At 38.6% G+C, this 22,777-nt stretch overlaps 4 protein-coding genes and 1 pseudogene across 5 annotated transcripts; 3 read left to right on the forward strand and 2 right to left on the reverse strand.

The window, feature by feature from the left end:
- Window positions 1-2,285: 2,285 nt before the first annotated feature.
- On the forward strand, window positions 2,286-3,218 carry LOC104790594 (protein VACUOLELESS GAMETOPHYTES pseudogene; annotated as a pseudogene). Its single transcript, XR_015596027.1, has one exon. The product of XR_015596027.1 is annotated as a protein VACUOLELESS GAMETOPHYTES pseudogene (transcript).
- A 2,197-nt stretch (window positions 3,219-5,415) lies between these two features.
- On the reverse strand, window positions 5,416-7,387 carry LOC147949878 (NEP1-interacting protein 2). The gene is made up of 5 exons (XM_087458285.1): window positions 6,751-7,387; window positions 6,351-6,529; window positions 6,173-6,256; window positions 5,909-6,076; window positions 5,416-5,799 (listed from the first exon to the last, which is right to left on the reverse strand). Exons 1-5 carry the CDS (start codon window positions 6,908-6,910, stop codon window positions 5,677-5,679), a joined length of 714 nt encoding a protein of 237 aa, XP_087314411.1. The 5' UTR covers window positions 6,911-7,387; the 3' UTR covers window positions 5,416-5,676.
- A 4,387-nt stretch (window positions 7,388-11,774) lies between these two features.
- Window positions 11,775-12,590, reverse strand: LOC147949879 (uncharacterized). The gene has a single exon (XM_087511033.1). The coding sequence runs from the start codon at window positions 12,588-12,590 to the stop codon at window positions 11,775-11,777; it is 816 nt and encodes a 271-aa protein (XP_087367159.1).
- A 5,015-nt stretch (window positions 12,591-17,605) lies between these two features.
- LOC147949880 (uncharacterized) lies at window positions 17,606-18,793 on the forward strand. Its single transcript, XM_087511037.1, has 3 exons — window positions 17,606-18,046; window positions 18,141-18,269; window positions 18,449-18,793. The coding sequence occupies exons 1-3, from the start codon at window positions 17,606-17,608 to the stop codon at window positions 18,791-18,793; spliced, it is 915 nt and encodes a 304-aa protein (XP_087367163.1).
- A 143-nt stretch (window positions 18,794-18,936) lies between these two features.
- LOC104708063 (uncharacterized) lies at window positions 18,937-19,587 on the forward strand. The gene has a single exon (XM_010424552.2). The coding sequence runs from the start codon at window positions 18,937-18,939 to the stop codon at window positions 19,585-19,587; it is 651 nt and encodes a 216-aa protein (XP_010422854.2).
- Window positions 19,588-22,777: the final 3,190 nt, after the last annotated feature.

The following is a 22,777-nucleotide window of genomic DNA, read 5'->3' on the forward strand; positions in this document are numbered from 1 at the left end:
TCGTTTAGTTGAATGAGGTTCGTCTTTTTTACATGTGTAACCTATGTTGCAACCATCCTTTGTAATAGAGAGAACTATAACTAGGCTTCCGACCTTCTTGCGAAACCGTATGTGTATCCTAACAGGTAAAGAACCATTTTCAACCATCCTTTGTATTAGAGAGAACTAACTATTAATGTATCTTCTCTAATAAATAGAAAATACTCCCTCTGTCCAATTCATAAGATTTTCTACCTACAAGTACAAAGTTTAATTAAGAAGCATAAATGTTTTTTTTCTTTTTGTATAAACATATTATTTAACATTTATTTTTAAAAAGTTAACCAATAGAAAAGAAACTGCAGAATACAAATAGACATAACATAATTTTTTCTGGGAAGGAAGGGGAGACTAAGTCCCCTTTAACTATTCAAACTCAAAAATTAAGGATAAACCTGACGAGGAGCCGCAACCCCTCGGAACATTATCCGAAAGAACAGACTCAACACCACTTGGAACAGTATCAAATGAATGAAAACCTAACTGCAAAGAAAAAACATAGTTTGCTAATTTTTGTCAGAGCTTCCATATATACTTGAGTAATTCAGATATTCTAGTTCCAAAAAATGAAATCATGACACAAACGTACCAAAAACGAGAATGGATGAGCCTCGCTAATCCTTGTCACAAGAAAATCAACCAACACTTTAGAATCCACCTCCAACTCCAACTTTCTGACCCGTCTCTCCCATGCAATCCATAAACTATAATACACTCTCCCATGCAATCCATAAACCATAAACGTTTTTCTAGATCATAACATATTAAATGAACATAAATAATGTATAATTTTTGTGAAAATCTAATAATATGAAATAATCAATAAAAAAAACAAGAACATCCATTATAACAAATTGAGTAACAAAGTATAGAAAGTTTACTTCATATATTTGTTAACTTTTATTTTGCATATCTATTCTTCATGATCATGTATATAAAGCATTTCACCTTTTTTTTGTCATACATGAAGCGTTTAACTTAATCATCTATTTACCCAAAGAAAACAAAGCACTTCACAAATATCAAAATAAATTTTGTGGATACTATTAACCATAATCAGTCATGATGATAGCATTTTTCGTGCTCCATATTCTAACCCAAACTAACATATAATTTCATTCTAATTGTAAAATTTAAATTCTAACCATCTCATTTGTAAACCCAAATCGGCATATAATTTTATTCTAATTGTAAAATTTAAATCCTAACCATCTCATTTGTAAATCCAAACTGACATATAATTTCATTTTAATTGTAAAATCTAAACCCTAACCACTTCATTTGTAAACCCAAACCGACATATAATTTCGTTTTAATTGTAAAATCTAAATTCTAACCACTTCATTTGTAAACCCAAACCGACATATAATTTTGTTTGAATTGTAAAATCTAAAGCCTAATCACCTTATTTGTAAACCCAAACCGATACATCATTTCATTCTAATTGCAAAATCTAAACCAATCCAATATTTAACCTTCCTTAAAAAATATATACATAATTTGTTTCCTTAATTTGTTTTGCTTTTTAATTTAATTTTGATTAATTTTTTTAAATAAGATAATGTATAGAAGATTTCAATGGATTGAAAAAGAAGAAGTGAATAAAAAGGTTCATCCTAGGAGTGAACCTAAGTATTTTACTATATATATTGTTGTCGTAATTGGTTAACAATGTTTATTTTTTCAAATCTTCTGAATTCACTAGATTATGTAGTATCGAACTTGTTTGGACAGAAAAATAAAGTAGTATCAAACATGTTTTCTTTATATTTCTAATAAATCCAAAAAAAAAATTTGACATAAAAGACGATTTGGTCTCTCGATGTTATCCTTGAATGTACAAGACGACTCGCAGACGATATGCATTAGAGTCCCAGCTTGATTATATTGACTTTCACATATTCACTATGTCAACGTTATTGAACTTTTAGCCCAACACGATAAATGATAATTTGATACTTTTTTTTTGTGCACGAAGATAATTTGATACATTGAATCGTTATTTTGCAATATATCCACCTTCTTTAGTTTGAATCCCAATGTGAACCTTGTCCATATATTTATAGAGAGACATTATTGTTCCAATATAGTTAAAGACAAACTACAACTTGGTTAGTCAAATCTTAAACATTATAAACCAAAAAAAAAAAAGTAAACTCTTTATCATTTTATTTTGTGAATGATTACCAAAAGTCTTCTTTTATTTTCACTATAAATAGTTTGAAACCCTTTTGCTCATACGCAAATCAAGAATATTATTACTTCTAATGGCTTCAGGGAAACCAGCTACCCGCCCTTCAGTGAGACACCCGAGCCACAACCATCCATTGCGCGGTCACAAAGCCCAAGTTGAAGATGAGATCATTTGCTCTGGTTGCGACCTAGACCTGATCGGTGCATCTTTCAAGTGCACAAAGTCAGAGTGTGATTACTTCTTGCACAAGTCATGTTTCGAGCTTCCACGAGAGATTCGTCACAAGTCTCACCCTGATCACCCTTTGACCCTACTCTATTCCCCACAGAATAATCAATCCACCTACACGTGTGACGCATGCGGTGAGTATGGATCCGGGTTCACGTATAACTGCTCTATATGCCACTACGATGTTCATGTTGGATGTGTATCTATGCCAGAGACCATGAAGCATGACGAGCACGCGCACACGCTCGTTTTGCTCTACAGTACTCCTTGCCCAAAGGGTCATATATTTACGTGTGATGTTTGCCAGGAAACTATGCCGGATAATTTGTGGTTGCACTATTGCCAGAAGTGTGACTACGGTGCTCATTTACATGCATGCGTCGCTGAAGAAGAGGAAAAGCCAAAAAAAGGAGGAAGAGGAAGAGGAGGAGGAGGAAGTAATGGAAATGGGGTGAACGGAGGAAGGAGCTCGGCCAATTCAGAGCTAGCTGCGATGTTGAAGGCTCAAAGGGAGATGGAGCAGATGCAGATTGCTCTACACTTGGAGATGCAAAGAGCTAAGATTGATAAAAAGTCAAGAAAACATATGCTCAAAATGATCTAAGATATCAACTCGTCTATTGCTCTCGGAATCTTGAAACTCTAAAACTCTAAAACTCTTTCACTTTTTGCTTGTCTTTATATTTTCTTTATATTTTGTATTTTCTCCGAGCTTTTATGTAATTTATCTATGAAATAATCTTTTAGTAGTTGAAAATCATCACTATAAAAGACGGAAAAAAGAAAGAAAGAATAAAGCAGAATTACAAGCCATTAATTAGCATTAGTTAGTTGTATAGCTAAAATCCATAGACATTTACTATATTCAAGTAATTTACGTGGTACAAATAGACTACTACTACAGTCTACATCCATTACACTCATCAAATCAATTGATCAGTAATAAACTATTGAATATAATAACGATAAAGACTCATTTAGAAAAAGGAACGTTACAAAGGAAAATTAAAAAAGGGTCAATTTGCTAGATAACCAAAATCATAATAAAGAATACAGCCAATTAAATCTGGAAACGAAGTGAATAGCCATAGCCCAAGATGAGATGACCAAAAGGGATAGAACTAGAATAAGTGAAGGATACGTCCGCGGCCAGAGAGTCAAAGAAGAGAGAGAATAGTGATGATATGGCCAAATTAATATTATCTTAAGTGGTTTTAAATGTTGAATTAGTCTCATCCAAAAAATTGATTTTTTTTGGGTCAAACATAATAATTTTTTTTTGTGTTCAATATGATTTGAATTTTTAAAATGGGATATTATAGTTAATTAGCATATAAGGGTTAGATGGTTGAAGGGATCACTCACTTAATTTATGTTTTTTTCTGTTAGTTTTGCTAAAATCCCAAAAAAAAAAAAAAAAAAAAAACAAGAAATTTGTGAAGGTGGATTTTTGTCTATCATTTTTTTTCAAAATTTTGATATGTTCTTATTAGTTTCTTCATATATATTCGGTTTCAGTATAGCCCCATGGCCCCATCCTTTAATTAACAATATACATATTAGATGTGATCAAGCTTGCTGTAAAAGATGATACAACTTTCAACATGTAAACAGAGCTTAAAATGCTCAAGTTGATGCTTAGCAAAGAAACTTAGTTGATGCTTAGCAAAGACACTTAGTTGATAGTTAGCAAAGCAACTTAGTTGATAGTTAGCAAAGCAACTTAGTTAATGCTTAGCAAAGAAACTAAGTTGATGGTTAGCAAAGCAACTTAGTTGATGCCTACCAAGGCAACTTAGTTGATGCTTACCAAGGCAACTTTGTTGTTGGTCGTTTACTACTCACACTTGGAAAACTTTGAGATAAATTTGCCATCTTTGTACTTGGTTTTCAGGTAAAATATAAAGGTAAGTAGTCAGCCAGGGAAACAAAATAAAGTATGTCATAAAAATTAAGAGTATTCGGAGTAGTTGTAGTCTCTGAAGGAGGAGAGGTCAGAAATTTATAGTAAAAGTCATATTAATTACGATTGATTTTTGCAATTTGGTGCTGGTTTGATTTCAGTTCACATTAAAGAGTGCTTTGAATATGTAAGTACTTGTGCTTTAAATATGTAAACACTCGTGTCTGTGGTTTTAAGTACTCAAGAAAAAGCCGGCCAACTAGTTTCTGGCGTAATTGAACACAAGTCACACAACATTAGCCATAATAAATCATTTAAATAAACAAATACTTTATTTTTGGCGTATTTCTCTGTACTGTACATATGCTGACTTAAACCTAACATTAGAGAACTCGGAGTCCTAAAGTAAAAAGAAGAAAAGCAGACCCGATGGGGGAGAGATTGTGCAAGTCCATCACCCATGCTCAATGTGGATCCGCCCTTCTACACCTCGCAACACCGTGTTGCAAGGTGATTCAATTTCATAACTCCCAACAAGTAAACAGAGAACAAACACTTAGTTGGTGCCTTAGCAAAGCAGCCAAAGCTAAATTTGTTTTTTTTGTTACAATCTATATCAATCTTTTGGAACTTCTTTGAAATTTTGTACTTGGTTTTCATAGCAATACCACGGGAAAATACAATACCATGTGATATAAATTAAGAGTACTACAATACAAGGCTCTGATTCAGGGAGAGGATTTATGGTACTAGAACTACCAGAGAATTAGAGGACAGAAATTATTATAGAAGATTGCAATTTGGTGCTAGACAACGACTTCACACACCAAAAAACAATTGTTAGGTTGAGCAAATTACATCAAAGAATCCTTTAAATACGTAAGTACTTAGTTTGGTTCCACCAGACAAGAATCTAGTAAATATTGTCTAATGGATTTGGTCCCGTGAGTGAGTAGTGTCTCTAGTTTCAAGTGCTCAAGAAAAAGCCGACCAACTAGTTTCTGGCTCAATAGAACATGAGTAACACAACATTAGCCAGAAAAAAAAAAAAAATAATAAACAAAAACTCTATATTTTTGTGTTTCTTTGTACATGGGCTGACTAGAACATAACATTAGAGAACTAGGGAGTGAGTCCTACAAAGACTCTGAAAGACAAAGAGAGGTATGGTAATTGTAAACAGCCAAAAAGAACTATAATTTACATGAAAGTTATGGAAGAGGAAAAGGAGCAGAACCGCCTCTTGAGGTACAAGCTGTAGAAATATTTGAACTGCATTATGAGAGATGGACAATGGAGAGAGAGAGTGAAATTAAAGGTCACGTCTACACATCGGGCAAGAACCGTGTCTGAGGAGCCAATTGTCTATGCAAGGCAAGTGAAACATGTGATGACAATGAGGCAAGCTTCTAACTGTTTCACCAAGCTGGAAATCCTGCAAAATCACATATCAAGAAGGAGAAGAAACCCCCAAAAAAACTTTCAATTAGACATGCGATTCGAGATAAAGAGCTACCACAAAGCAAACTGATGATAGAACCAACCTGAAGACAAACAGAACAGGAGTCTGTGTTCTCAGAAGCATCAGTGTTATTGTTGCCAGTAATTGTCATCTTTGGGATTTTCTCAACCAGGTCTCCTGTCAATCCTTTTGAGCCACCTGTATCAAAGAGACTTATCTGATCATCAAAGGCTGTATCCACAGCTCCCATCTGATCAGAAAAGACAAAAAGGATTAATAAAGATGGAGATGCAAATTTAACAGAAATGGTGAAAAAAATTCTGAAAGCTTTGAATGCTCAACATACTTGACTTTGCACCGCACTTAGCATTGCAGGACCTATGCGCTCTCGTACAAGTCTCCCGCTTAGAAGACTAACAATGACATCAATCTACACACCAAAAAAGAAACACTAATCAATCACTTTGAATTTCAATCCAAACTTGATGGCTACTTTGAAAACAGAGTAAAGAGTTGCTGCTCACCAAATAGAGAAGACATCCGAAAGCTGACTCATCGGATTTCCAGAGATCAAGCGATGATTCAAAGACCTCAATAGAGAAAACAGCTCCAGAAATGGCACCAATTGCTGCTCCTCTAATGAAACCACTCTCAGTTTCTTGGCCTATCAAAGCCCCTGTAAGTGCCCCTAGCAATGTCCCCACTGAACAAGAGAAAAGGAAACAACTTTATATAGCTCCAAGCTGAAGACTTTCTAATAATCATATCAATTCAATGATTCAAACCAATCCAATCAAAGATAAAGCAACAAATTTATGTTACCAAACAATCTCAGAATTTTGCAGCAGAGCAACAACAACAAATATTGACTGCAGAGAGACAAAATCAGATCCAAAATCATAAGAACAGTTACAAGAAACAAACCTAAGGCGAAGAAGAAGGTCAAGATGGCGGAGATAATGGTACCCAAAACAGCAGAGACGAGGAAATGGCAAGCGTCTTTGATCCGTTCGACGAAATTCCCAAGAGAAGGGCTTGACGAAAGAGGACAAAACCCAGATTGGAATCTATAAGAAGAAGACATACTTTTTTTCTAAACCTTTAAGCGTAATCGAAGAGAACCCAGAAAACGATTAACGATGAAAAGCAGAGTTGGGAGAGAAGCTTTATTATATATAGTATAGGGAGAGAAAGATGAGATTTTGCTTAGTGGTTAAGAGAGAGAGAGAGAGAGAGAGAGAGAGAGAGAGAGAGAGAGAGAGAGAGAGAGAGAGATGGGATGTTTCGCTAATTGCATTTAAAGCTTGGGGGTGAGTTTTGCTTTCATGGCCAGAATTTTATTGTAGGTGAAGGATTATCTTATAGAGTTTTTTTTTTTGTGTGTGTGTGTCAGAATCAGTGACGACGACGATACACAACAAAACGAAAGTTTCAAACTTTCGTTTTCAGGAAGCACACACGAGTCAGAGAAGGAAGAAGAGAGATGAGCTCATCACGGGGCAAAGAACTTTCTAATTATTTTGCCAAAAAAAAAAAAAAAAAGCATTTTTGAAAATTAGTTAATTATTAACTAATACATTTTCTTTAGGTAAGCCAAATTATAGAAGACGTTATTTCTTAGGTCAATCCATTTGCAACTATAAGAAGAGTTTAATGGATGTTTAAGATAAAGTTTTTTTTTCTCTTTCTATTGCTCAAAAATTAATGCATGAGTTAATATATAATTTAAAGCATTTAAGAAATCTTATAAATATCAGTTTTTGTAAGTTCACTCCAAACTTACAAAAAAAACAACTGTAGGAAATCTATAATTTAAACCCTAATATAACATTTTGTCACAATTTTCTATTTTTCAAAACAATTATAATAAAAATAATAACATGTATTAATTTTCAAAAGCTTAATATTAACTACATAAATCTAGTTTTATAATTCAAAACACTAGTAAATGTGATCGTACAAGCAAAATACGTATAAGAAATTTAATAAACAAAGGCTAGCTAAATTTAAGCAATAGAAAAAAATGCAAAAAACGATTATAAGAACTGTTGTTAAAACTATATATTACTTTAGCAGAGAAGTTCTTTTTAAAAAATCGAGTTATATTGAGAGAGTATGTGATCCCTCGTCTCCTCTTTGTCAATGTCTCTTCTTCGATATCTTGTACGCGTAAAAGTAAATGGTTTATAGGTAAAGTTCAAGTATTTATATATGTTGTGGGGTTTAAGTTTAATTACTCGTCCCATAGTTATATGTATATCACAACAAATAATAATCACTTTGAAAGAAATCTTTATATATATATATATATATATTCATTGCTAAAATGGGTTCATAACTAGAATATTACCCATCATAATGATCACTTTTGAATGACATATTCATATAAATCTATTGATAACCACAAGCACTAACTATAATATTATCTCCCAGATATTGCACATTAAATTCAATTTTGTAGATTTGATATGTATTTTTTTCAAGTTGAAGGTAAACTTGCAAAAATATGTTATTTATAAAGTTTTTTTTGTTTTGTATAAAATTCTTTAGTCAGCTCATTTGAACGAGTCTTTTTCTGTAAAGTTCATGGTTGATTTTCCTGGATTCATTAAAACAATTACTGCATTTTAGATCAAAAGTAAAAGTTTGTGATATTCCGTTTTTCTAAGCGATTGTACCCTTTCTCATATAAGTGTCTGAATACATATATAACCTGAACCAACAATTTTAGATAATTGTATTATAGAAATGGCACACAACAGTTCATAAATTAAAACAAAGTGAAAATTAAAAATTTGAGTTCGCTGGTCTCATTCCTCTAGTTCAAAAAATAGTTACTAGATCCAACCCAATATTTTAATATAACTTGACAGAAAAAAAACACCACTTTCTATATTAATAGAGATTATAGCAAGCATAGTCTGAAATTAGTAGAAATTTCGTTTTCGAAAAATCCCAATATTAGAAAAACTAGTTTTAGCTAGTATTCTGATACTGATGCAACTATACTTTCTTTCATTATAATTATACTTATAGTGGAAATGACAAATTGTGTTTACAAATTACATTTTTTTTGTTAATCAAATTGCATTAATTCAAATTAAAGAGTTAGTATAATTTGGGCCGGTTGAACCAGGAAAATCACAGTCAACGATACAAGGATAAGTAGATGTAAACCATCAGATGAAATGAAAGTAGATAGAGAGGTTTTCGCAATCTCATCCGCTCGTCGATTCCTCTCCCGAGGAAATAAGTTAAATGAGATTTCTTCAAAATTCGATGTTGGCAAGAGGATATCATGTAGAATCTCATGAATCTCCTTCAGTTGGAGTTCCAAATTAATCGCTTTGACCAGCTGTTGTCAATCAGAGGCGAACAAAAGTTTCCGAAAGCCAAGCTCAAAAGCGTGTTGCAGAGCCATATATATTGCTATTGCTTCCACCATAAGCGGCGATCTGACATGGTGAGAGTTTGCAGTACATGTTTTCTCAGCATGTGGCGAGGGTCCGAAGAAAATCCAGCCAAAGCCCGCATCTCTAGACTCCTCCCTCTAAGCCGCATCCGTGAAGCAATGAATCAGATCTGGTGTTTCGTCGAGGCTCTGTCGATGTGCACATGTATGGGGTAGGGGATTTTCTGGGGTTTGGTTGAGGTACCATTCTCGGGTTTGGGTAACTGCTTGAGTCACTACCTCTTTCGGGGATATAGATCTCTGTTCAAAAATCAGCTTATTTCGGCATGTCCAAATGGTCCATAGATTCCAAACACCAAGAGCCCCTTTTGCAATCCCAGTAGGTGGGAGACACACAAGGGGTCAGGATGCCTTTATTCCCATGTCCAAGCTCTGGATCCTCGATGGATCAAAAGAAGCTTTAACCGGTACCTGCATCCAAACATCTCTGGCAAAAGAACAATGTAAGAATAGGTAGAGGCGAGTCTCCTCGTGGCCACAGAAAGGGCAAACGACCGCTTGATTAATACCATGGCTTACTAAATTCTCACCCGTTGGAAGCACATTCCTCAGTAGCTTCCAGAAGAAGAATCTGATTTTTTGTAGACAAGGTAGGGTCCAAATCTCTTTCTCCCAGTTAAAATCCTGGTAAAGGTTTTCATGTTGTGCTTGTTGATCTCGTTTTAAGGATAAAGTTTGATAACTTGATTTTGCTGTGTATTCCCCAGATTTTGTAGGTAGCCATATGTAGCGATCTCCTGCTCCATGTTTGCTGGGTCTAATGGCCAGAATGTCGTCCTTGTACTTGGGAATCATTGATTCTACTCGCTCTAGGTTCTAAGTCATGGTGAGATAACAAATGAGGTCTGATACCTTTGAATATGGGAATTCTTAGGTGGGGGTCCCAGTGGGCATGTAGGTGCAGATAAAGAAATCCATGGATCATACCAGATACTAGTTGAGGTCCCAGAACCTATTGCTTTTCCCATCTGAGATTTGATCAAGTCTCTGCCAATACAAATTCCTCTCCATCCATGGGAGGCTGAGGAAGGTACCTCACAGTCTAAGAAGGGAGCATCACCACAATACTTTCCCATCAAGACTCTTGCAAGTAGGCTTTCTGGTTGAGTTAAGATTCGACAGCTTACCTTTGCTAAGAGTGCATCATTGAAGTCTGGTATGTCTCAAAATCCTAGGCCACCATTCTTTTTAGGGTTTGTCATCTTTGACCAGGATATCCAGCACATTTTTTGTTTTTCCTCAGATTCATCCTACCAGAAACGAGTAAGGGCGGATTGGATACGTTTACAAAGGGAGTCTGGTAGCTTAAAGCATGACATAGCGTAGGTAGGCATTGAAGCAAGGACTGATTTTAGCATGGTAGTCTTCCCAACAGAGGAGAGTGACCTAGTGGACCAGCTTCTTGATCGTTGCTTAATTCTATCCACGATGGAGTTGAACATATCTCGTTTCTTTCGGCCAAATAACTCCGGGAGTCCTAGATATTTACCAAGTACTCCTATTTGTCTCACTCCAAGGAGTTGGATAGCCGCATCTCGTGTGGTCTCACATGTTTTTGCGGATAAGGTAACAGCAGATTTCAGTTTGTTTATCTTTTGTCTAGGGAGGATGGACATTAACTCGCTACAACTTTGTTTGCCTGATTTGCAGAAGAACATGGTATCATCTGCGAATAGGAGGTGGTTAACTCGCGGGCTCTTCTTTGACACTCTAATTCCAGGTAGACGTTTCTCTTGTCGAGCCTTAATGCATAAACCAGATAATATCTCACTGCACAGGATGAAAATATAGGGTGAAAGTGGGTCTCTTTGTCTAATTCCTCTCTGTGGTTCAACAATTCCTTGTCCAGAGCCATTTAGAAGGTAGGAGTAGGAGACTGTAGTTATGCATAACATTATCCACTCTATCCAGATGTGGTGAAAACCCATTCTTTCCAGTACCAAGCGGATGCAGTCCCACTCAATGCGGTCATACGCCTTGCTCATGTCAGTCTTAACTGCCATATAACACCGCATCTTAGCTCTAAAGGTCTTGAGGTTGTGAAGGTTTTCATGCGTTATTAATACATTATCTGTTATTGCTCTGTTAGGTATAAAAGCTTACTGGTTTTCGGAAATCACCGTTTGGAGGATAGGTTGTAGACGCTTTGCTAGAACTTTGGAGATGATCTTGTAGAAGACTTAACATAGCGCAATAGGTCGCTAATCAAACATTTTCTGGGGGCTTTGAATCTTAGGTATAAGTCTGATGTGAGTTTCATTACTATGTGCAGGAATTCTGTTTGATAGAAAGAAACTCTGGACTTCCCGAACTACATTGTCCCCCACTGTGTTCCAGTTGGACTGGAAAAAACTGGCAGAGAAGCCATCTGACCCAGGAGCTTTATCAGGGTGAATTGAGAAGCAAGCATCTTTTATTTCTTTCGGAGATGGGATAGTTATGAGTTTTTGGTTTGCTTCAGGTGTAACACAAGGTTCTATTGCTTCACAGATGATACTTTCACGGTCACCACCTTCAGATGTGAAGAGATTTTGGAAATATTCAGTGATGACCGTAAGTATTTGTTCTTTTTTGTGTACATCAACTCCATTTCATTTTCAATTACTGAAAATTTGTTAATTGCATGTCTTCCCCTTGTTACAGCATGGAAATAGCTAGAGTTTTTATCTCCCAAGGTTAACCATAGTTGTCTGCTTCTCTGCTTCCAAAAGTCTTCCTCATCTTTATATGCCTTTAACAGTCTTAAATTAATGGTGGAGATTGCATCATCCATGGGAGCTTGGGTAGCCATGGCGTCTTCTAGTTGTTGTCGGAGCAAATCAATCTCCTTCTGGCTATCTTGGTGTTTCTGTCGGGACCAGGTTATGATTTCTCGTCTGCATCGAGCTAGTTTATTTTGCACTGTTTCATATTCATCATAATTCCAAGCCTTTAACACCAACTCTTTAACTTCAGGATTCCCTTTTAGACGTCTGTCATATCTAAACAGGCCTTTATTTTTTCTTTTTGTCAAATCAAGGCAGGTGAGTAGGGGTCTATGATCAGAACCTTCAAACCGGAGGTATACACATCGACTATGAGGGAAGTTCTCTGCCCATACACCGTTGGACATTGCTCTATCCAGACGACAATGAATGATGTGATCATGTCTCTTGCCTCTCCAGGAGAGAAAATTACCAGAGTGTCTTAGGTCGTAGAGATCACACTCAGTCATGAAATATCGGATATCAACAAAAGTTCCTTCATGCCTGTCTGGTCCCCCCCTGTTTCTCTGATGAGTCGATGATGTCATTGAAATCGCCAGTCAGGAACCAAGAGTCTTCTCTAGTAGCGCCTAGAGTGGTAAGTTCCTTCCACACGGCCCTCCTTTTCGTTCTATCAGGTTCTCCGTACAAAAAGGTGGAAAAAAAGTATTTTCCTTCAACAGTGATACGAGTGTTAATAAAATCTTTGCAGGAAGATAAAACAGCAATGTCTATATGGTGTTTCCATAAGAGGATTAGTCCCTCTCCCCCAGGAGCGTGGGGGGAGATCAGAAAATGATTCGGGTAATGCAACCAACTGAGAGAGGAGAGGACATTCTCATCAGAGTTTTTTGTCTCCATGAGAAATATTACATCAGGTGTGATACTGGAATTGATCTCATGAAATCGTCGGCCTGTTGTGGGATTCTCCAAACCACAACAATTCCAGCTCAATATCTTTACAAATTACATCAAATGAACAAATTCAGTTAACAACTAAAAACGTGAACACTTTGGCACTAGTAAGCAGAATCCTTAATAAGTACTTCATACTCCATAAAGAGTCTTTAGTTCGACGACATGTAGAGGGGGAGAGGCATCTCCGAGATCGTTTCAATCCCAAATGCAGCAATATATCGAATATATTGCCAATATTTTTAAAGAAAGAATCTGAAGCTTTTACGGATGTCGTTAGCAGCCGCTGCGGTGGCTTACACGATGAGCCCGTACTGTGAGTAAGCTTTGGAACACATCTTCTATGCACATGATATTTAATACATATCTAGTAATGAATTCGATGTCAGAAGTATGATGTGTCTGTCTCCAAAGTAAGTATTGAAACACTTATTTGATCTTAAATTATTATACATGTAACATAGTGGCTTCCTTATAATAAATACTCGATCCGGGTTTATATACATAAATGTACATATACGACATTTGAACAAAATATCAGCTCGAAGATATTTTTTGTTCGAGTATATTTATTTTATGTAATCCTTAAGGCATTTGGGTCCATGCCACTATAGGCCAGTCAGTCCCCATACACACATCAGAGTTACATAAATAGGCAATAGCGAAGGAAACTGATTAAAAACTCCGCAGAACGTATTTATGATAAGAATGGTTTTCTGTATAATGGCGGCATGTTGTAATGTACGTGTGTATACGAAAGAAGATACATGTGTTCGTTCCTTTTTTACTTCTGAATAAAAATGAGCTTACACTCTTATTATATTAGGAAATATATAAAAGAAATAACTTCGACGTAACCGTTTTAATTTAACTAACATAAGTTTACGTAACCATTTTTATTACCAACATGATTTTTTTTTCTGACAGCATCCGGCCGCTCATACAAAAGTTCATCTTATTTCAAATTTTTGCATCATATCATATTTGAGTCTGCATTCATCTATTTGCATAGAAAAACCAAAAAAATTTGAAAATTTTCCAAAAGAAAAAAAAAATCTCCATAAAAACAGAATGTTCATGTAGTTTAAACTTGCACATTAGGATTGAGTCTAGTGTTATTCATATAGGGTTGTTGCATTTAGCATAGGGATTGATGATGTAACCTTGTAAGCATGTTGGATTTAATAGGATAGGATCAAGGCCCTTGTTATTAGTTCTTTGATGCTTGTTGATTGAACTTGAAAATGTAAGATTGAAGCATGTTTTGAATTGACATAACTCCCTATCTATCTGAACCTAATCCTGACTTGCAATTATCCGATTATGCATTGAAGTTGAACTCATGGATATCATACACATACTTGGATTGTCTTTCACATTTTTACCACCCTTGTCAATCCAAGTAGCTGATTCCCATTGCTGCAACAGTTTTCCGCACCCTTAACCAACCGTTCTTTAAAGCCAATTGTATTCTTGAGTGTCAGGCCTTTTTCGAATTGAGCTTGTTAGAAAGTGTTAGGTTCTAACCGACAAGAGTAGGATCCTGTGTAGTTCTAGTTCTCGTTTTCCGGACTAGTAGGATTAGGTGAGAACTCGATTTTGGGGATTGGGTATGGATTTGTGCAGAAAAGTACATGGTACAAAGTCTTAAGGAGGGGGACGTGTTATCAAAGTTTACAAGTCTAGTAAATGATTTGGGTTGAGCAAAGGAGAAAGATTTACCGGTTCTGGGCATAGAATGAAAAGATTAGACAAAAAAAAGAAAGTAAAATGTTAAAGATGTCTAGATCGAGTCCTTAGAAGAAAAAAAAAAGAACCTTGCTGATAATAAAGATTTCTCAATCCGCTAGAATGATAAGAAGTGAACTCCTCCTATGACTAAGTGTAAAAAATTTGAGATAATGTTTCTGATGAAGGGTAGAGATAAGACCAACTTCTGGGTTAGAATGTTAGGACTGAGTTTCCTTGGGGACCTTGGGTAGACAGGGCACTGCTCTTGTATGTATTAGTTGGTTTCAACCTTTAGCCTTCTTTTGAGCTCAACTCCTTTTCGTGAGAGAACCTTATTCTGTATTGACAAAACCACTTGAGAAGGAGACCACCTTCGTCTTTAACCCTTCACCCTAGCCAAATGAGTTCAATGACATTGCATAACTTGATTCATGGTTTTCTGTTAATAAATGTTAAAGGGGGTGATTGATAGGATTGCAGGTGTAGATTAAACAAATGAAATTCCTTCACCATGCATCATAGAACTAAAAACAAGGACCTTGATTCTAACTATTTTATTTAGCATGTTTTAGGTTTTGAGACCCCATTTTCACACCTCTCTTCCATACTCTACTCTTTATTGTTTGCTTGAGAGCAAGCAAAGAATAAGTTTGGGAGAGTTGATATGTCTATATTTTGTCTCTCCTTAGCATATATTTATCATGCATTTAGCTAGGATAACTAATTGTTTTGCATCATTTTCTAGTCTTTTCTATACACTTTGCATGTCTAGGTAGTTTTTGCATAATACTTGCATACATTATGCATTTCGAAGTATTTCAGATAATGAGGAGACGTTGGAAGCGCATCTGTCCGAGCCATGCTCCCCAGCGCATCCGTCCGAGCCATGCTTCCCAGCGCATCCGTCCGAGCCATGCTCCCAAGCGCATCCGTTCGAGCCATGCTCCCCAGCCGTCCGTCCAAGCCATGATGACATTGCTTTCGATTCGACGCGCACGGACTCGTTCGCACATGTCAGGAAGAAAGACGTTTGGTTTCACACGCTTCAGGAGATTACCAAACCGACTCCTTACCTTGTCGTTTTAAGTTTTAGGGCTTTCCATGTTGGACCACTACATATACATTTTGTCAAGTCCTTGCGAAGACATCCTATCGTTTATCTCATTTTTATTTTCGTTCTTAAGGGTTAACCTAGCCACCTAAAAACGTTCTCAGACTTGTAATCCGACATCTCCGAGTTTATTCAGTTTTTGTACTTGATTCCTTCTCAAAAGTTGTTCTTCTCATTTTTATCTATCTTATTATGCTTGGTTCAATGTTTTCTGTGTTTGTATCTTGGATAATAATTTTCGGATCTGAGTAGTGTAGTAGTCCTTGAGGATGGGATAGATTAGGTGGAGATCTTAGGATGCAGAGTGTTTAAGCTTTGATTTTTATGATTCCCTTCTGGACTAGTGTTAGAAATGCTAGTTTCTCTATGATCAATTGGAACTAGTGTTAGAAATTGGAACTAGTGTTAGGTGCGAGACATTTCCACACCCAAAAGGTGTTTGATGAAATGTCTGACCAACTAGTGCCAGAGACTTACGTTCCTAGCCTAAGAGAATAGTTGTCTAGGATGTTTGTTGACATGAACGAACTTGTTTGTCATGCCTGTTCAACCATGTTTCTCTAGCGAGAGTTGGGTATGGAAGTGGTTGAGTCTGAGTAGCTTTTACCAAGAGATTGGATTAGCTTAGTTGTGATGTTCGTTGTCTAGGGATAGATTGCTTGTGGCATGTTAAACACTTTGTAGACTAGGAGACTTCACCGACATCAATTACTCCCATCCTTAGAACCTCTTTCTTCCTGATATTTATTACATTCCTAAGATTGTTTTGTATCTTGCCTTTTAGTTCATGCTTAGACTCGTTTTCTGTTTTCATTCATTTTTGCTTCCTGGCATACATTCTCGTTTCTAGTCCTAGAACACATTTCCGTTTTGCATTCTGATTATTCTAGGATTATTAGACAAAAACATCTCTTTGAATTGGCTTGACCTGTGATTTCTTGATTGCATCTTAATTGTTAGTGAAGTTTCCCAACTGGATTGACACCTTAAGTATTACAACTGCATAAGGTTAATTGAACCAGGTAGGACACACAAAAATCCTAGTATCAACCGTCCTCCAGGGGATCCTCTGGATGATCATTGCACTTGGGTTCAACGGGTTGTAGTGAGCGGTGTTGGAGGGAGGCCAGTACCAGAGAAGTTACTTAATGATGATTTCGTGGATGCGAGAGTGCAGTTGGAGTTCCCAAATGGGGAGGATGGAGAACCAGTGATTACGATTGACGCAGAGGTTCAGGAGGAGACGAACAGGATGTGGAAGCAATGCATGATTGTGAAAGTCTTGGGAAGGAACATCTCTATCGCGGCGCTAAGTCGGAAACTGAGGGAACTGTGGAAACCACAAGGTGGGATGCATGTGATGGATCTTCCAAGACAGTTCTTCATGATCCGTTTTGATATTGAGGATGAGTTTCTGGCGGTGTTGACGGGGGACCTTAGAAGGCGTTTGGAAGCTATCTGATGGTAACGAAATGGTCGCCAGATTTTGATCCATTGAAGGACGACATAGTTACGACACCTGTGTGGAATCGTTTAACTCATATCCCTGTTAATTTCTACCACCAGTCAATTCTTATGAGGATTGCTAGAGGTTTGGGATGCCCCATCAAGGTTGATATGACGACGTTGAATTATGAGAGGGCTCGGTTTGCAAGAGTGTGCGTGGAGGTGAACTTGAAGAGACCATTAAAGGGGACAATTCTGATTTATGGTGAATGTTATTTTGTTGCCTACGAGGGTTAATCAAATATCTGTTCTTCGTGTGGTTTGTATGGCCATTTGGTTCATTCATGTCCGAGAGCCCTAATGGAGATGGTGGGTAAGAAACCAGTCGAGGCTGTGGCTCTGGTGCCTGTGGAGTCGAGGAGATCTCTGGAGGGAGATGATGGGTTCACGATGGTTCGGAAGCATGGGCGGAGGCCGGAGGGGAGATCTCCGCCAGTTGTTTTCACGGCAGGCGTTGCCAAGTCGAATTTGGGAAGAAATCTGGAGAAGATCCCATCGAATAATGTTATTGTGAATATCCGGGTGGCCAATATTTTTGGTAACATGGAGTTAGATTTGGCATCATCTGAGATACGTAATCTCGGGATTTTAGGGGAGGAAAATAAGGAGAATCGTGGGCTGGGAGATACGGTATCGGGTTTGAAGAGAGGGATACAAGTAAGGAAAGAGAGGAGTAAAGGATCAGTGGATCAAGGGCGGGGTGGTCCTACTAGATCAGGTGGTGGCCCAAGAGACAAAAAGGTTATGGGCCTAAAAATTTCAGCCGCAAATGGGCTGAAGGCTAAGCAATTTAAAAATAAGCCCACTCGGGGTCTAATGTTTAGCCCTGCAAAAGGCGAAAGGTGAACTCTACGCGACGGGAAAACGCCTGCGAATGGATTTGGGGCATATCGGTCGCCCTGGTGGGGTGTTTGTACAGACCACAGAGGGTGATGCAGGAATGGATCTTTCAGGCTCTGGGGGAGTTCGTCAGGGACCCTAGCTCTGCCCTGTGTGGAGGATGGGGTAAGACAGAGTTATAGGGAAGATTTGGGTAAATCATTGGATGGAGGGGTCACCCTCCAGAAGGATTAATGGTTTCCCCCGGTTGTTCTATACCACTTATTGTCTGTCATGATGAATTGCATGTTCTGGAATTGCCAGGGGACCAATAAACCCAATTTCAGGCGGTCAATTAGATATATGTTGAAGAGGTTTCCGACGCAATTACTCGCTTTGTTTGAAACTCATGCTGGTGGAGATCGAGCAGTTCGCATTTGTCATGGATTAGGTTTTGATCTATCCTTTTGTGTGGATGTTGTAGGACAAAGTGGAGGGATCTGGCTATTGTGGCGTACGGAGGTCGGTTTGGTGTCAATTGTCGAGTCCTCTGACCAGTTTGTTCATGCTAGGGTGGATGATGGAGTGAATCTGATGCATATAGTTGTCGTCTATGCATCTCCTACACCGACCAGAAGATGTGGGTTTTGGGAAAGCTGGGTGAAGTGATTCAGAGGATTAATGAACCTTTCATGGTGGGTGGTGATTTTAATATCGTAGTACGACTGGATGAACAATCCTGAGGTACTGCTCGTTTGTCTCCAGACTCACTGCAGTTTGGTTCGTGGATAAATGCTAACTCCCTAATCGACATGCGATTTAAGGGTAATAAGTTTACATGGCGGAGAGGGCGTGTGGTTTCTAACTATGTGGCTAAGCGGTTGGATAGAGTACTGTGTTGTGCTCAGACACATCTACGATGGCACGAAGCAACTGTGACACACTTACCATTCTTGGCATCGGATCGTGCCCCAGTTTATGTGCAGTTGAGTCCAGAGTTTCGGTGTGATCCGCGGCGGAGACCGTTTAGGTTTGAGGTTGCGTGGTTGTCTCATCCCGAGTTTAAAGATATGTTGACATCGTCCTGTGATATGGCGATCACAACACAATTAGCTTTGCAGAGATTGACAGTTACGCTTAAGAAGTTGAATCATGAAGTCTTTGGAGATATCCAGAGACGCAAAGAGCATCTGTCGGTGGCGATTATAAGGGTTCAAGATCAACCGGATGTCCATCCGTCAGATATCCTACTAAGTGAGGAAGAAGGGTTGATCAAAGAGCTAGAGTTGGTCTTGGAACAGGAGGAGGTTCTATGGTTTCAAAAATCAAGGGAGAAGTGGATTGCTTTGGGGGAGAGGAATACAAAGTATTTTCATACCTCAACCATTATTCGAAGGCGTAAGAATATGATCGAAATGCTGAAAATGATGAGGGAGGCTGGGTCTCGGATGTACAGGAATTAGAGCAAATGGCAATTGCCTTTTATAAGAAACTGTACTCGCTGGAGGGTGTTGATCTGGAGGCCGAGAGTCTTTTACAGACAGGGTTTTTGAAGTTAACACAGGGGGAGCTTTCAGAGTTGAGTAAACCTTTTACTGCTGTTGAAGTGGAGAACTCAGTTAGAAGCATGGGCAAATTTAAGGCTCCTGGTCCAGACGGGTTTCACCCGGGATTTTATCAGTGTAGCTGGGATGTGGTAGGTCCCTCTATGGTTCGTTTTATCATGGAATTCTTTGAGTCGGGAGCTCTACCTACTGAGGCGAACGATGCACTAGTTGTTTTGATTGCTAAGGTGGCGAAACCAGAGTTAATGTCTCAATTTCGGCCTATAAGCTTATGCAACATGTTATTCAAAATGATTACAAAAACAATGGTTACTAGGATGAAAAGAGTGATCCCTAAGCTCATTGGTCCTGCTCAAGCGAGTTTCATTCCAGGGAGATTGAGTACAGACAACATTGTGGTGGTTCAGGAGGCAATGCATTCTATGCGACGGAAGAAAGGGAAGAAAGGTTGGATGGGACTTCCTGGATGATACTCTACGTGTAGCGGGGCTCTCTGATACCTGGCGGTGTTGGATTATGCAGTGTGTGGAGAACCCATCAATGACTGTTCTATGGAATGGAGAGAAGATGGAACCGTTTAGGCCATCCAGAGGACTTCGACAAGGGGACCCTTTGTCACCATACCTCTTCATCCTATGCTTAGAGAGACTTTGTCATCTGATTGAGTTGACAGTGGATCCCAAATAATGGAAGCCAATTAGTCTGTCGCGAGGTGGTCCAAGACTCTCGCATATTTGCTTCGTCGACGACCTTATTCTTTTTTCTGAGGCGTCAGTTGCACATGTAAAAGTTATTCGGAAGGTGTTGGAGTGATTCTGCTTAGCTTCAGGACAAAAAGTGAGTTTGGAGAAGTCAAAAGTTTTTTTCTCTGAAAATGTAAGTCGTGATCTCGCAGAGAGGATAAGTGAGGCAAGTGGGATCAAAGCTACTAAAGATCTAGGGAAGTACCTTGGGATGCCAGTTCTTCATAAAAGAATTAACAAAGAAACCTTTGGTCAGTCTTTAGAGAAGCTTTCTTCACGATTGTCTGGTTGGAAGGGGAGATTTCTGAGTTTTGCTGGCCGCTTAACCCTTACGAAGGTTGTCTTATCTTCCATCCCAATCTACTCAATGAGCACTATATGCTTACAAAAATCAGTATGGGCGTCTTTGGACAAGATCTCGGGATATTTCATGTGGGGGAGTGTGAGGGAGAAGCGGAAGATCCATTTGGTGGCTTGGGATACCGTGTGTCTGCCTAATTGTGAAGGTGGTCTGGGAATTCGTAAAGCACAGGGGATGAATAAAGCTCTGCTTGGAAAGATTGGGTGGCGTTTACTTCATGACACCAGTAGCTTGTGGGCACGCATTTTGAGAGCTAAGTATGAGGTGGGTAGTGTCCATAAAGGGTCATGGTTGGGGTCTAAAGGAACATGGTCTCCAACTTGGCAAAGTGTATGTGTGGGGTTGCGAGAAGCGGTACTACCAGGACTGAGTTGGGGGATTTGTGATGGGAGTGAAATACGCTTTTGGCATGATAAATGGATCTTAGATACGCCTTTGTTAGATGTGGTAACGGCAGAATTACCATCATTTTGGTTGGAAATGAAAGCTCGGAATGCTTGGCAGAATACCACGGGGTGGCAGTTGAATCCGTTGGGCTCTTTTTTGTCGGAGACGGTACAACTTTGTTTGAGATCAGTGGTCATTGATACGGTTACTGGTGCTCGTGATCAACTCTCGTGGGGAGAGACAGCAAATGGTTGTTTCACTGTAAGTTCCGCGTATAGGTTGTTGTGCAAGGTCAATGCTCCCTAGCAGGACATGAGCAGATTTTTTGATTGCATTTGGCGTGTGATGACTACAGAGAGAGTGAGATGATTCCTTTGGCTTGTTTCTCATCAAGTGGTGATGACTAATGTTGAACGGGTTCGAAGACACTTGAGCAGTTCAAGTCTTTGCTTTGTTTGCAGTAGTGGAGAGGAAACACTATTACATGTTTTTCGGGATTGTCCGGCCATGGCAGGTGTGTGGCAGCGTCTCGTACCGCCGAGTAAGCGCACTGCATTTTTTGCCGCCTCTCTGTTGGAATGATTATTTGTCAATCTGAATGAGACTACGGGTAGTGGAACCTATTCATGGGCTACCTTGTTTGCAGGGGCAGTTTGGTGGGGGTGGAAGTGGAGGTGTGGAGATGTTTTTGGTGGTTTAGGGAAGTTTCGTGACAGAGTTTGCTTTTTAAAGAAGTTAGCAGAGGAGTGTTATATGGCGTTTCTTGCAGTGGGTGGTGAGCGCTGAAGGAGGTCGTGAGGAACGGTCTATAGCATGGTCTCCTCCGCGAGTTGGCTGGATAAAACTGAATACGGATGGGGCCTCGCATGGGAACCCTGGTAAGGCAACAGCGAGAGGTGTACTCTTTGATGGTGAAGGTAATTGGCTCGGGGGTTTTGTCTTAAATATCGAGTTCTGCTCAGCTCCTCTCGCATAACTGTGGGGAGTCTATTATGGGTTGGTGATGGCATGGGAGAAGGGTTATACACGGGTGAAGCTTGAGGTGGACTCCAAGGTCGTGGTTGGTTTTCTAACTTCAGGGATCAATGATAATCATCCCCTGTCTTTCCTAGTGCGCTTGTGCTATGGCTTGATTTCGAAGGACTGGTTAGTCCGTATTTGTCACGTGTATAGGGAAGCTAATTGTCTTGGAGACGGATTAGCGAACTATGCGTTTTCTCTTCCCTTAGGTTTTCTTTCTCTTGATGTTAGTCCTGTTGATGTTCAAGGTCTACTATTTGAGGATGCTGTTGGGTGCGCTCGTGTACGGACAGTTAGAGTGTAGTTTGTTTTTTCTTTTCTTTTTTTAATAAATGGGGAGGCTTTACTTCCCCTTTTCTACCAAAATAAAAATAAAAACTTTGTTAAAGTGTAGTGTTATTAGTTTGTGATTTGTAAAAAGTCATTTAAAATCTTAACAAATTTGGGTTATTGGATTCAGACTTTTATAAAGTCATTAAAAAATTTGTGTTATTCAACTAAAACATAAGAATTTATGATTGTTAATGAGTTCAATTATTTTGTTATTGGTTCATGATTTTAGACACTTTCTTTACAA

This window comes from Camelina sativa, chromosome 1 (assembly GCF_030686135.1).
Source record: "Camelina sativa cultivar CO46 ecotype springtype chromosome 1, ASM3068613v1".
Classification (NCBI taxonomy): Eukaryota; Viridiplantae; Streptophyta; class Magnoliopsida; order Brassicales; family Brassicaceae; genus Camelina; species Camelina sativa.

What these genes read in the sequence shown, in the direction of transcription:
- LOC147949878 (XM_087458285.1), bottom strand. Translation starts at nt 6,910, where the DNA reads ATGTCTTCTTCTTATAGATTCCAATCTGGGTTTTGTCCTCTTTCGTCA. An exon ending in GACCTTCTTCTTCGCCTTAG is followed by an intron (nt 6,530 to 6,750) that starts GTTTGTTTCTTG and finishes TCTCTTGTTCAG; the next exon opens with TGGGGACATTGCTAGGGGCA. An exon ending in TAAGTGCGGTGCAAAGTCAA is followed by an intron (nt 6,077 to 6,172) that starts GTATGTTGAGCA and finishes TTTTCTGATCAG; the next exon opens with ATGGGAGCTGTGGATACAGC.
- LOC147949879 (XM_087511033.1), bottom strand. Translation starts at nt 12,590, where the DNA reads ATGACATCATCGACTCATCAGAGAAACAGGGGGGGACCAGACAGGCAT.
- LOC147949880 (XM_087511037.1), top strand. Translation starts at nt 17,606, where the DNA reads ATGGAGATGGTGGGTAAGAAACCAGTCGAGGCTGTGGCTCTGGTGCCT. An exon ending in GTGGCCCAAGAGACAAAAAG is followed by an intron (nt 18,047 to 18,140) that starts GTTATGGGCCTA and finishes GCCCTGCAAAAG; the next exon opens with GCGAAAGGTGAACTCTACGC. An exon ending in ATCTTTCAGGCTCTGGGGGA is followed by an intron (nt 18,270 to 18,448) that starts GTTCGTCAGGGA and finishes TGGAATTGCCAG; the next exon opens with GGGACCAATAAACCCAATTT.
- LOC104708063 (XM_010424552.2), top strand. Translation starts at nt 18,937, where the DNA reads ATGCGATTTAAGGGTAATAAGTTTACATGGCGGAGAGGGCGTGTGGTT.